The 13956-nt window shown below is 45.4% G+C and overlaps 1 protein-coding gene across 2 annotated transcripts in view; it reads left to right on the top strand.

Moving 5' to 3' along the window:
- The first annotated feature begins 4594 nt into the window (after positions 1-4594).
- BRMS1L (BRMS1 like transcriptional repressor) overlaps positions 4595-13956 on the top strand; it is a 90081-nt gene continuing 80719 nt past the window's right edge. For both annotated transcript variants that reach the window (XM_044271737.1, XM_044271736.1), the window contains exon 1: positions 4595-4817. In XM_044271737.1, coding sequence (XP_044127672.1) covers positions 4682-4817 — 136 coding nt within the window. In that variant the 5' untranslated portion in view covers positions 4595-4681. The remainder of the gene's footprint in view (positions 4818-13956) is intronic.

Here is a 13956-nt window from a genome sequence, read left to right as displayed (position 1 = left end):
TAGGCCTCTTGCTCATGAACGTTGTGTGCCCGTGGCCGTATCGCGGCCGTGTTCACTCCGCATCACGGATGTGGACCCATTCACTTGAATGGGTCCACAATCACCGAGATGCGGAAGCACTAGGGAGTGCTTCCGTGGTGTTCTGTTCGTGCCTCCGCTACTAGAAACACAAACCTCTAGCTAGAATATGCAGCCCTTACCAGTGGTGTAACTACAACTGACGGGCCCCACAGCAAGTTTTTGTACTCCCATAACTAGTCAAGATTGAGCTCTCAGACCAGGCCCGGCAGTGTTCCGTCCATTTCCTACAGTGCCACTGCATTTAATGTCATTGTTATAATACTGCTGAGGGGGCCCTGACAATGAAATCTTTTAGTCTTCCTCCTGAGGGGGCCCCTTGTGGGTCTGGGCCCCAAAGCAGCCTCTTCCCCTATAGCTACGCCACTGGCCCTTACTTAGGACTGCGTATTAAAGGGGTTGTCTGACCCCCAAAGCAGTTCTAATGATGGCCCTGAAAGTGAACAGCATAGAGAAAAACGACTGATATTGATATGTATGGCGATCCGGACTCACATGATGGGCCTCTGGGTCGGACATCAGAGGTGAGATCTGATTGGTTGTTACGGGCAGATCATACACATTTGTCGTGTTGTCTGTTAAATAAATGCTGTAAAAATTGTGTTTTAGATTTTTTTAATAATTTTTAAGTTTAGAGAAAAGTCTCAAGATGTATAATGTCATCCTGCAATGATCATGGTGCTGGGGTGGACAATTATAGGTCAAAGAGGATTTTCTTACGTTAAAGGGGTTATCCAAGACTAAAAATGTCCCCCATATGCCGGGCCCCTCACATTGATTCTACTTACCTGGCTCCCTGCGCCGCTCCTGCTCCCCGCGCCAGCTTCTCCCACTGCGCGGATGAAAACATCCGGTCTCGGGGGGAGCAGCCAATGGCAGGCGGGGACGAGTCTCCCTAGCATCGCGGGTGACGTTAGGGGAGAGTTGTCACCGCCCGACACCGGATGTTTTCACCCGCACACGGGGAGAAGCAGCGGTGCGGGGACCAGGAGCGGCACCGGGGGCAGGGTAAGTATATGCTCTGGAAATTACGTTTCAGCTGAGCAGCATCCATGGAATAAATGAAATGACACACGGATTCTTTGCAGATGAAAGACGGACAGATTTTTCATCAGACGGACACTGAAATGTGAACGAGGCCTTTGGGTGATTATTACACTAGGTTTTTTTTCAGCAATTTTTAGGCTTGTAAAAAAAAAAAATAGCACCTAGGAATTTTGAGTTTTACAAGTGGTGGCATGTTTAGTTACTCAGCGTCTTACTTGCTTTTTTTTTTTCTTTTTTCCTTATGAGAAATCTAGGGGAAAATGCCTAAAAAATGGCCACACCCAGAGCACGCTGTGATTAACAAAACAGAAAGCAGAGGAACCAAGACAGGACGAATATACCCATACCGTGCAAAAACTGCACTCAAAATGCTGGCACGGATTTACTAATGTGGCGCAATTTGGCACATCTAGGATTTCTACACTTTTTCCGACACTCTTCACAGGGGGAGGAGGGTGCAGCCAATAGCAGGCCGCTATGAAGTTGAACTTTTAATATATCAAACGAGCCTCTAGGAGCAACAGTGGTGCTGTCATTGCACCTAAAGGCTAAGTTTTCTCTGTAACTGTTGCGCCCTCTGCATTTTGACAGGGCCAGGGGGGTAATGATGTTTTGCATCTTTCCGTGCATTGGGGACCGCAAATTCCAGTCCCTGATGCATGGGCACCATCCCTGTGGCTGGCGCAGATAGATGCATACCCATTCAACTTCAGCTTCTGTGGCCTTCAGCTCCATGCCTCCGCACCGCATCATCCGCATTGCGAGCCCATTCAAGTGAATAGGTCCGCTTCAATAATACGCAGCACACACAGCCGGTGACCATGTATTGCGGACCTGCTGTTTGGGGGCCATGATACGAGCACAGCCGGGCAATGGTCGTGTGCGCAAGGCCTAAAGGCAACTCCCCCGTTTCTCCTAAAGGCTCATAATAAAACACTATTTTTCTCAGCAATGCGGACACATATAAACATGGGACCAACACAGAAGCCTTCAGCTGCCGAGTGTACATGTAACAGGTCAGCCAGGTCCATAGGTACAAATCTGCCGACAGGTGCCCTTTAAGCGCACCCTCCTGCAGGGAAGGGAATATCGCGACTAGTGCACCACACGCTGGTCTTACATGACCCCTGACTGTGTGCAGAAAACACCACAAAAACTGCAGGACGCCAAAAAGGGACTACAGAGAGAAATTTTTACGTGGCCATTCTGCATCACGGATGCGGACCCATTCATTTCAATGGGTCGGCAAATCTGGAGATGCAGAACGGAAGAACGGAACACTACAGAGTGCTTTCTGGAGTTCCGTTCCGTGCCTCATCACTGAAAAAAGATAGAAATTGTTCTATCTTTTTGCGGAACGGAAGGATCGCAGACCCATCTAAGTGAATGGGTCTGTGATCCCCATGCGCAATTTGCGGTCCATAGCACGGGATTCACGCGTTCGAGCCCTTATATGGATAAAGTTCCTTTAAAAAAAATGCTACCCAAGTCAGGTGTTTGGGGATTTTTGGGGGCAAAAAAAAACAAAAAACATGTTGCAGCACCCTAAAGCACTAACCGATCCAGAATATTTCTGGCGTATGCACGGTGCTGTCGGTCCCACCTCTTTCTCTAGAACAGCCCCCTCCCGACCCCCTTTGTGGCAGCCACAGGCGGTTTGGTCTAGGTTATCAGCCGGTCGGGCCATGCACTTTGTACCTTCATTGACTTGTATGACACTGAGGACACATCACCGGCACCACAAACTATATAACCATATAACCTCCTAAGCAGACCACCAGGGAACACTTTCCTAGCACTGCTGCCACTTTAGGGTCCATTCATACATCCGTGTGTTTTGCGGATCCGCAAAACACGGACAGCGGACCGCACATTGCCGGCACTAAGAGAATATGCCTATTCTTGTCCGCTATTGCGGACAAGAATAAGACATGTTCTATTTTTTTAGGGATCGGAATTGCGGACCCGGAAGTGCGGGTAATGGAAATAAAATGAAAGCGGAGCGGAATTGCGGATGTGTGAATGGAGCCTTCCTCTAAGGCTTTGATCACACATTGCTGCCACAATGTCCGAAATGGTAGCAAAAACCGCAGCACTGCATGAGCTTAGGGTACTTTCACACTTGCGGCACCGTTGCCGGAACTGCCTGTCGGGTCCGTCAAATCGTATGCCAACTGATGGCAATTGTAAGACTGATCAGGATCCTGATCCGTCTTACAAATGCATTGAAATGCCGGAACAGTCTTTCCGGTGCCATCTGGAAAAACGGATCCAGCATTTATTTTATTTTTTGGAAAAACGGATCCGGCATTCCGGTATTTTGAATGCCGGATCTGGCACCAATACATTTTTTCGGAAAAAAAACGCCGGCATTCGGGCAAGTGTTCAGTTTTTGGGGCCGGAGATAAAAGCGTAGCATGCTGCGGTTTTATCTCTGTCCTGATCAGTCAAAAAGACTGAACTGAAGACATTTTGATGTATCCTGAACGGATTACGCTGCTTTTACATTAGCGTTTTTCTTTTCCGGCATAGAGTTCCGTCACAGGGGCTCTATACCGGAAAAGAACTGATCAGGCATATCCCCATGCATTCTGAATGGAGAGTAATCCGTTCAGTTTGCATCAGGATGTCTTCAGTTCAGTCGTTTTGACCGATCAGGCAAAAGATAAAACCGCAGCATGCTACGGTTTTATCTCCGGCGAAAAAAACTGAAGACTTGCCTGAATGCCGGATCCGGCATTTTTCCCCATAGGAATGTATTAGTGCCGGATCCAGCATTCAAAATACCGAAATGCCGGATCCGTCCTTACGGCATGCGCAGACCGGTAAAAATGTGAAAAAAGATACAAGACGGATCCGTCTGTCCGCATGACAAGCGGAGAGACGGATCCGTCCTTGCAATGCATTTGTGAGACGGATCCGTATCCGGATTCGTCTCACAAATGCTTTCAGTCAGCGGCAGATCGGCGGATAGTTCCGACGATGGAACTGCCTGCCGGATCACACAAGTGTGAAAGTAGCCTAAACTCTCCATTCAGAATGTATGGGGATATAACTGATCAGTTCTTTTCCGGTATAGAGCCCCGCCCCCTAGGACGGAACTCAATGCCGGAAAAGAAAACCGCTAGTGTGAAAGTAACAGTAATTACCAGTAGGGCGCTCCAGCCCACTCAATCTTTACTACCAAGACATTAGCATTTGATTGCTTTAGTCTGCCGCCCGTCTGTTTATAAGCCGCCCGACAGCCACGCTGTTTCGCTATGCTACATGGGACATGTAGTTTCATTCTCCACAAGCTTCTGGGACGCACAACGAGAACAGAACAGCCACAAAACCACAAATCCCGGCATGCAGCGCAAACGCGAGCACCGCCTTGCGCTCTCAACCAAACCGCAAACTCCGCAGTGAAGAAAGCAGCAGCAGTTCACATCCAATCAAATTGCTGAAGGAAGGGTGATTTGGGCGGGGCGTTAAAAGTAGTACGGTAGGGTGAGCCTTGGGTCGCCCGGGTAGGAAGGCAAATCTGAGGCGCTGGTGGACGGGCTGTGGGGTGGAAATGCCGGTGCATTCGCGGGAGAAGAAGGAAAGTAACCACAATGACATGGAGGTGGATTACCCGGAAAATGAGGGCAGCAGCTCGGAGGACGAAGACACGGACAGCTCCAGCGGCAGTGAGGAGGGGGACACCTCGGGTAATCTGCGCTCCCCTAGTATAGTCTGCCGGTGTGCAGTTATGGCGGAGGGAACTGAGGCAGTGATAGGACTGGAGGCATCTACCCCATAGGGTGACAGGGCCATCACTGCCGCAGGCTGGCAGGTGACTGGCATTCCTTAAAGGGGTGTTCCAGTAATTATCCTCAGGGTGAGGGGTGGCTATTATTGGCTCAGCCCCCCCATGAGTATTGGAGGGGAGGGGTCATTCATCTGTCGCTCTGCTATGTCTGGCGAGTCCCAGCATCAGGACCCCCACCCGTCCTGTGGATAGGGGATAATTTCAAATTTCCAGATTATCCCTTTAAGGCTACATGGTGACAATTTATGAGACCAAAAAATAAACGCTATGTGCCACTTGTTATGCGACTATTCTACTGCTGTGAACAACCGCCACACAACAGAAAAGTCACATGCGATCTGCGGCCATTAATCAAATGGTGTGGGAGTCTTGGCGGTGGTTGCCCGGCAGATGACATCAGACGCATTTGTCTCCCATGTGTGTACAGTATGTCTGGGCACTGTAGATGTTTGATGCCCCTGAGTTGGACCAGATGATGGTGGCAGCACAGATACAGTTCCACCAGGGACATGGCAGTCTCCTGTTCACACTAGATATAGTGGTGTAGATGCAGGTTGGAGCACTCGCAGGGCATGTGCCCAACTGATGAGTGCCAACAATTTTTTCCCCCTTGTGAAGGCAATATGGCCAAGTCCAGATCAGGTGGGAACGGTTCAGAGATTGTACAACCACCGGCTACGCTTTATAGACGCCTGGTTAAAGGGAACCTGTCACCGGGATTTTGTGTATAGAGCTGAGGACATGGGTTGCTAGATGGCCGCTAGCACATCCACAATATCCAGTCGCCATAGCTCTGTGTGCTTTTATTGTGTAAAAAAAACTATTTGATACATATGCAAATTAACCTGTGATGAGTCCTGTACCTGACTCATCTCACATACAGGACTCATATCAGGTACAGGACTCGTATCAGGTTAATTTGCATATGTATCATATTTTTTATTTTATTTTTTTACATAATAAAAGCACACAGAGCTATATGGGGACTGGGTATTGCGCATGTGCTAGCGGGCATCTAGCAGCCCATGTCCTCAGCTCTATATACAAAATCCAGATGACAGGTTCCCTTTAAGGGGTTTTCCGAGTGTTTAGTACTGACTACCTGTCCTCGGCATAGGTCATCAGTATGTGATTGGTGGGGGTTCGATGTCCTGCACCCCGTCAGTCGGGGCTCGGGTGAGCACCGCAGCCACCTGGCAGATTACCAAGTGCAGCACGGTCAGTTCGATATTACAGCTCAGCCCCATTCAGTGGATAGGTCATCAGTATCTGATCGGTGGCGGACTGACACCCGGGGCCACCACTCATCAGCAGTAGTTCCGTGGCTTTCTCAGCTTTTCCTAGGTCATGTCACATCCCGTTCATCAGTCGTGTGGCCTAGGAGCAGCTCAGTCCTATTCAGGTGAATAGGGTTGTGCGCGATACCAAGTACAGCCGCTGTATAATGTACGGCGCTACTGCGAGTGCTGCTGCCTTCTCAAACAGCTGATCTGCTGTGGTCCAGGGTGTCGGACCCCCACCGATCGGCTACAGATGACCTATCCAGAAAACCCTTTTAAAGTGTATCTAAACCTAACCATATGCTTTATAAAAAAAAAAAACTTATTGTAAATGCATAAAATGAATCTTTCTATTTCACCACCATGACGGCATAGCTATGGATATGAAGAGATTAACCCCTGACCTCTGTAGGGGCAGGAACAGAGAAAGGTTAAATTGCTCCCTGCCACCACCGTTCACCAGTGTGTTCCTGTCCCTACAGTGGCCAGGGCAGAGAAAGTCCTCTCAGAGGGGTAAAGTGGATTATTATATATATATATTTTTTTTTGTTTAAACAGATTTTTATTTGAACTGATGGGTAAGATATATTGTGCCCCCCTTTCATATATTCACTTATCTTAACGTATCCCCTGCTCGCCGGCGGTCTCGTACTAATGCTGGGCTATGGCACCGCTCCTGTTGATCAGGAGCCTGGTCCATATGCTGCAAATGGCTGCCTTTCCCCCATGTGGGATAATCTGGCAGACGTGCACATCTACTTCCGCCCCAAGAATCTGACGTTACATCCAGGGATGTGGTGGAACGGAGCGGCAGCGTGCTGCGCAACCAAAAACAGCAGTCTACTTCCACCCCAAGACTCTGATGTCACCTCTGTGGCGGAACGGAGCGGCAGCACACGCACCCAGAATTGGGAATGACGCGGGCAGAGGTATTTAAAACCCAGCAGGAACTGGCCGTAGTGCACGGAATCTGGGTTCTGTGGAGACCATGTCAGGTTCGGGTTCTAGAGAGCTTGATGCTCCAGCCACCATACCATCTAGAAGTCCCTGTTGGGGAAGTTTTGCTTTTGATATGCAGCTTTCTTTAAATTCATGACTCCTATCATGATGCTTGGTTGCTCATTTGTCATCTCAAAAGAGACTCAGAAGAAAACTAGAAGAAGCGTAAAATGGATATTCTGCTTTAAAAAACTACTGGATTTATATACAAAAAAATGATGCCAAGAATGTTTTTCAAGTATTGTGAGAGAAGAGCAACCTTCTATCATGGAGGAATTGAGATGTGTGATACAAGAAGAGGTTAAATCCTCTAAACGCCAGAAACTCCTAGTTCAAACCCCCTTGGATTCTGAGGATCTCAGGGTAGATTCATCTCCCCAATTTTTCCCTGTGATGGTGAAATAACTGAAGAATCTCCAAAATGTTATTTCTCATCTAAAGAAATTAATGACCTTCTGAAAGCGGTTAGTGCTACAATGGGTATAGAGCAGGTCCACAAAGCCCACTCTATACAGGAAGAGATGTTTAAGAGTGACACGTTCAATTTTCCCAAAAATGAAAATATTAAGGACATGGTGTTGGACGAGTGGTTAGACCCAGAGAAAAGACAGGGAATTCAAAAATCTCCTTTTATTTGATTCTGTAGAATCAAAGATATTTGATGAAATCCCAAAAATTGATGTTCTAGTGGCCAAGGTGGTTAAAAAAACTTCCCTACCATTTGAAGATTCTTCCTAACTAAGAGACCCCATGGAGAGAAAACCTAATCGGTTAAAGGGGCTCTGCAGTTTTTGAAAACTGATCTATCCCCTGGATAGATCATCAGCATCTGATCGGCGGGGGTTCGACACCTTGGGACCCCTGCCGATCAGCAGTTTGAGAAGACAGCAGCGCCACGGCCTTCTCGCTGTTTACTGCAGGCCCAGTGACGTCACCACTAGTATCACTGGCCTGGGCGGGGCTAAGCTCCATTGAAGTGAACTGAGCTTAGCCCCGCCAAGGCCATTGATACTAGTCGTGACGTCACTGGGCCTGAGGTAAACAGTGAGAAGGCAGCGGCGCTGCTGTCTTCTCAAACAGCTGATCGACAGGGGTCCTGGGTGTCGGACCCCCGCTGATCAGATGCTGACGTTTGATCCAGAGGATAGATCATCAGTTTAAATAAACTGCGAACCCCTTAAGGACCCATGACGTATCTGTACGTCATGGGTCTGATCCCTAAACATGCCTTAGGCCTCCTGCACACGACCGTATTTTTTATTTTCCCCGTTCCGCAAAAAAACGGAATGTACTCCGTATGCATTCAGTTTCCGTATTTCCGTTCCGTTTAAAGATAGAACATGTCCTATTATTGCCCGCAAATAACGTTCCGTGGCTCCATTCAAGTCAATGGGTCCGCAAAAAAAAAGGAACATAAGGAAATGCATCCGTATGTCTTCCGTTTCTGTTCAGTTTTTTGCGGGACCATCTATTGAAAATGTTATGCCCAGCCTAATTTTATCTATGTAATTACTGTATACTGTATATGCCATACGGAAAAATGGAAACAAAACGGACCACAAAACACTGAAAAAGCTATACGGTCGTGTGCAGGAGGCCTTAGCCGCAGGTCTCTGCTATGGCTGATTGCATACATCTTACCTTTCAGATGCCGCGGTCAAATGTGACCACGGCATCTGCGCAGACCGGAACCAGAAGTTGCGCGCTTCCGGTCCGGTAACGGCGTCCCCGGCTGAGATCGGGGGGGGACCCTGTTACCTCGATCTAATTGACCGAAGCCCCAAGCCGGCTTCAGAGTCAATTAGATGTATATATCAATACAGGCCACTAGGTGGCAGCCTTGTATTGATATAGTGCAATTGAAGTCTTCAATGATGGCTATTTAGCCATCACTGAATACTATGGGCAATTGAATGATTGCCAGTTATTGTCACCCAAGGCGACTTAAAAAAAAAAAAGTAAGAGATTTTACAAATATAAAAAAATTTAAAATAAAAGTTCAAATCACCCCCCTTTCTTATAAAAATACTTAACCAATAAAAAAAATAAACATCATGGTCATCATCGCATGTGAAAATGCCCATACTATTAAAATATAACAATATAAATGGCGTAGCGGGGAAAAAAAAAAGCAGCCAATTTGCCATTTTTTTTTGTCACTTAACTACCCAATAATTTTTCACTAAAAAGTAATCAAAAAGTCGCACAAACTTAAAATTGGTATCACTGAAAAGAACAGATCGTCCCGCAAAAATGAGCCCTCACACAGCCCCATACACATAGCTACATACATTTTTATAGGGGTCAGAATCTTGTTCTGAAAAAAAAATAATAATAATTTCCTCAATTTTTCTTCAGTATTAAAACGCAAGAAATATTATTCAAGTGTGGTATCGTTGGAACCGTACTGACCTGGAGAATGAAGATAACAGGTCAATTTTACCGCATAGTGAACAGTGTAAAAAATATAAAAACCTTTTATCAGAATTGCGTTTTTTCCCCAATTCTACCCGATTTGGAATTTGTTTTCCCGCTCCCTACTACATAGTATGCAACCGTAAATGGTGTAATTAGAAAGTACAACCTGTCCCGCAAAAATGAAGCCCTCATAAGGCTATGTGAATGGAAAAATAAAACGGGACTATGGGAAGGCAGAGAGTGAAAGACGAAAACGCAAAAAATGGAAAATCCCAAGGTCCTTAAGGGGTTAAGGATGCTGATCTTTCAAATGCAGATAGAAGGGCGTTATGGATAAAATCATGGTCTGGCGATAAAACCTCCAAGATGAAGTTATGTTCCATAGCCTTCTCAGGAGAATATATTTTTGGGCCTATACTAGATACAATTCTACAAAAAGCAGCAGAGAAAAAAATAAGGTCTTCCTGGAAGAGAAGCCCTTCAGATGGAAATTCCCCTTTCGCCCCTATAACAATTCAGAAAGATGGAGGTGAAGATGGGGTGCTGGAGCTACCAAAAAGGGGGGGAAAGGAAGAGTGTTTCTTCTTAACCCCCATAATAAAACAGGAGACAAACAATGACGCCGAGATAGGGGGGAGGCTAATGAGATTTCTACCCAAATGGGAAGTTGTAACTTCAAACCCTTGGATCTTAAATCTCATAGCGAAGGGGTAGGCAACCTTCGGCACTCCAGCTGTTGTGAAACTACAACTCCCAGCATGCATACTTGCTCTGCTCTAAGAAATCACATAGAAATGAATGGAGCATTCTGGAAATTGTAGTTTCACAACCGCTGGAGTGCCGAAGGTTGCTGATCCCTGTCATAGAGAATGGATACAGATACAGAATAGAATTTTCTTTAGACCTCCCCCCCCCCCCCCCCCCCCCCCCCAAAAAAAAAAAAATACTGATTTATAGTCACCGCACACAAGTCAGATTCCTCTCATCAAAACATCTGGCGGGGGGTTCAGGACCTAATAAAAATAGTTGTCCAGATTCTCAGAAGGGCCAGTGATATTACTCCAACCTGTTTCTAGTGAACAAACCAGACGGTTCATTCCGTACAATAATAAACCTGAAAACCCTAAACACGTATATAACATACAAAAAATTCAAAATGGAATCTCTGATAGAGGAAAATGCCTTCATGTGTGCAGTCGACTTGAAAGATTCTTACTATCATGTCCCAATACATCTACAGTCTCAGAAATTCCTGAGATTTGCCCAAAGAGATGTAGCAGGGAAGATAAACCATTTCCAATTTGTGGCGCTTCCCTTTGGCATCTCTTCTGCTCCAAGGGTTGTCACCAAAATAATTGTAGAGATGATACATTCCTGAGGAAAGAAGGGAAAATTATCATTCCTTAACTAGACTATTTTCTTTTAGGAAATAGTCTAGATCAAAAAAAATACTTTCTATCCCTCTTACCAGAACTAGGGTGGGTTAAAAACTTGAAAAATCTTGGCTCTACCCAACTACAAAAATGAAATTTCTAGAGATAGAATTAGATTCAGAAAAACAGGTGTCTATTCTACCACAAAAAAAGAGACTTTCTCTAAAACAGAAAATCTGGAAATGCCAATCAAGAAAGATGTGCTAGATTCGAGAAGTAATGAGTACTCGGATTGTTGACATCATGTATTGCTTCTGTAGCATGAAGCCAGACTAACTTTGACTATTAAAAAAATGGGACAAAAGTCAGACGTCCCTAGACCACATAGTTTATATTCCAGGACACGTAAAATACTCCCTTCAGTGGTAGACAAGATCAGAGAACTTGTCAAAAGCAGTTGTATGGCAAAAATTTCCGGTGATCCAGATTCACACAGACGCAAGGAAGACAGGTTGGGGTGCAAAAATAGGAGAAAACTTCTACCAGGGCACATGGTCAACAGAAATAAGCAACCAGTCTTCAAACTATCGAGAACTAAGAGCAGCTTGGAAAGCCTTAAAAGCAACATCAGAAACCCTGAGAAGTTCTCACATAAAAATTTTCTTGGACAACACCACTACTGTAGCCTACCTCAGACATCAGGGGGGAACAAGATCAGAGAAATTGCTAAACCAATCAGGGAAAATTATTTTTCTGGGCGCAAAGGAAAGTGGAATCAATAACATCAGTCGACCTCAAAGGATCTCAAAATCAAATAGCGGACTTTCTCAGTTGAGAAAAATTGGATCAGGCAGAATGGTCACTAAACCCAGAAATATTCAAACTAATAATGGAAAAATAGGGCCTTCCTTCTGTGGATCTGTTTGCCTTAACAGAGCTCCAGACAAAAAATAAAATAAAAAATAAAGGAGCCATTGGCTCCTAACCTGAAAAATTTAGGAGCCAAATTTAAATTTTTATAAGTAAAAACTGGGCACTCCCTGACAATGGAGAACAAATTAAGGGCAATTTATTTGAACAATGAAAAAATAGGATAAAATACAAGTACGTAAATAGGGTACAATAGATAGCAGCAGTCCTGTATAATACTTCAGAAGAGGGTCTCTAAAGTGCAAAATCGTTAGCGGCATACAACTATCCCAAACAATCAATAAAATCGATATGATCGAATGATACTGAATAAATCGGTTGTTACATGGAACAATTCAAAAATCTATGCATCACAAGGCAAGTAACAATCAAAGATAGTCAGGGACCTGAGGGCTAAGTGCATCAAAAACATGTACCTGGGTACATAAAAAATGTTCGGATCCTTTCAAAAATTTCTAACGAAAATATCTTCAACATTCAAGAATATTGGTGTAAGGAAATAAATTTGTATGGTTAAAAGAAGTTTGCACGAGTTAGCGGCGTCCCGTTACTCTAGATATATAAATGGCGTCCTAATTTCCAAATACTCTTATTTAGTAGATTCCCTTTGCTGTTTTCATTCTCATATATTATCGAAAATAGTCTTGGGTAGAATAGCATGCGATATGTTATTTTCGTGAGAGATGTATAGCACTTCAGTGTACTCGTTCAACTCGCGGTTTGGCGTCCTCGCTACTTCTTTTTCCCACGCTTAGCTAGCACCGCACTCTGACCTTTGTTCGTGTGCCGGTTCACTTAGGACCGAAGCTCTCTTGCACGTTAGGTAGATCTGTATTGAAGAAGTAAGGAAGCTTTTTCGATGATTTTCAAATCGCAGAGAGTCCGTTAGTGAATAAAACCAGCAATGTTTGAAGAGTGAGTCTTCTTAATCTTTCATGGAGGATTGTCACCACTGAGGAAGGGACCGTAGTCCCGAAACGCGTTTGGTACCATCCTCCATGAAAGATTAAGAAGACTCACTGTTCAAACATTGCTGGTTTTATTCACTAAGGACTCTTTGCGATTTAAAAATCATCAAAAAAGCTTTGTTACGTAGGTAGATCTGTATTAAAGTAGTAACAAAGCTTTTTTGATGATTTTTAAATCGCAAAGAGTCCTTAGTGAATAAAACCAGCAATGTTTGAACAGTGAGTCTTCTTAATCTTTCATGGAGGATGGTACCAAACGTGTTTCGGGACTACGGTCCCTTCCTCAGTGTGACAAAAGTACACTATGTGACAAAAAAACAATCTCTGAAAGGCCTGGATAAGTCAAAGCGTTTTAAAGTTATCAGCACTTATTTATAAAGTGGCTAAAAGGTGTAATGCATATCACGATTTCACTAAGGGCTCTTTCACACCTGCGTTATAGTCTTCCGGCATAGAGTTCCGTCGTCGGGGCTCTATGCCGGAAGAATACTTATCAGGATTATCCTAATGCATTCTGAATGGACAGTCCGTCCTTCAGGATGCATCAGGATGTCTTCCGTTCCGGAACGGAACGTTTTTTGGCCGCAGCAAATAGCGCAGCATGCTGCGCTTTTTGCTCCGGCCAAAAATCCGGAACACTTGCCGCAAGGCCGGATCCGGAATGAATGCCCATTGAAAGGCATTGATCCGGCCTTAAGCTAAACGTCGTTTCGGCGCATTGCCGGATGCGACGTTTAGCTTTTTCTCAATGGTTACCATGGCTGCCGGGATGCTAAAGTCCCGGCAGCCATGGTAAAGTGTAGCGGGGAGCGGGGGAGCAGCATACTCACCGTCCGTGCGGCTCCCGGGGCGCTCCAGAGTGACGTCAGGGCGCCCCAGGCGCATGGATGACGTGATCGCATGGATCACATGATCCATGCGCATGGGGCGCTCTGACGTCATTCTGGAGCGCCCCGGGAGCCGCACGGATGGTAAGTATACCGCTCCCCCGCTCCCCACTACTACTATGGCAACCAGGACTTTAATAGCGTCCTGGGTGCCATAGTAACACTGAAAGCATTTTGAAGACT

This window comes from Bufo gargarizans, chromosome 11 (assembly GCF_014858855.1).
Source record: "Bufo gargarizans isolate SCDJY-AF-19 chromosome 11, ASM1485885v1, whole genome shotgun sequence".
In the NCBI taxonomy this organism is placed as follows: domain Eukaryota; kingdom Metazoa; phylum Chordata; class Amphibia; order Anura; family Bufonidae; genus Bufo; species Bufo gargarizans.
Note: the sequence above shows the minus strand (reverse complement) of the source record. Positions and strands in the feature narration are given on the sequence as shown.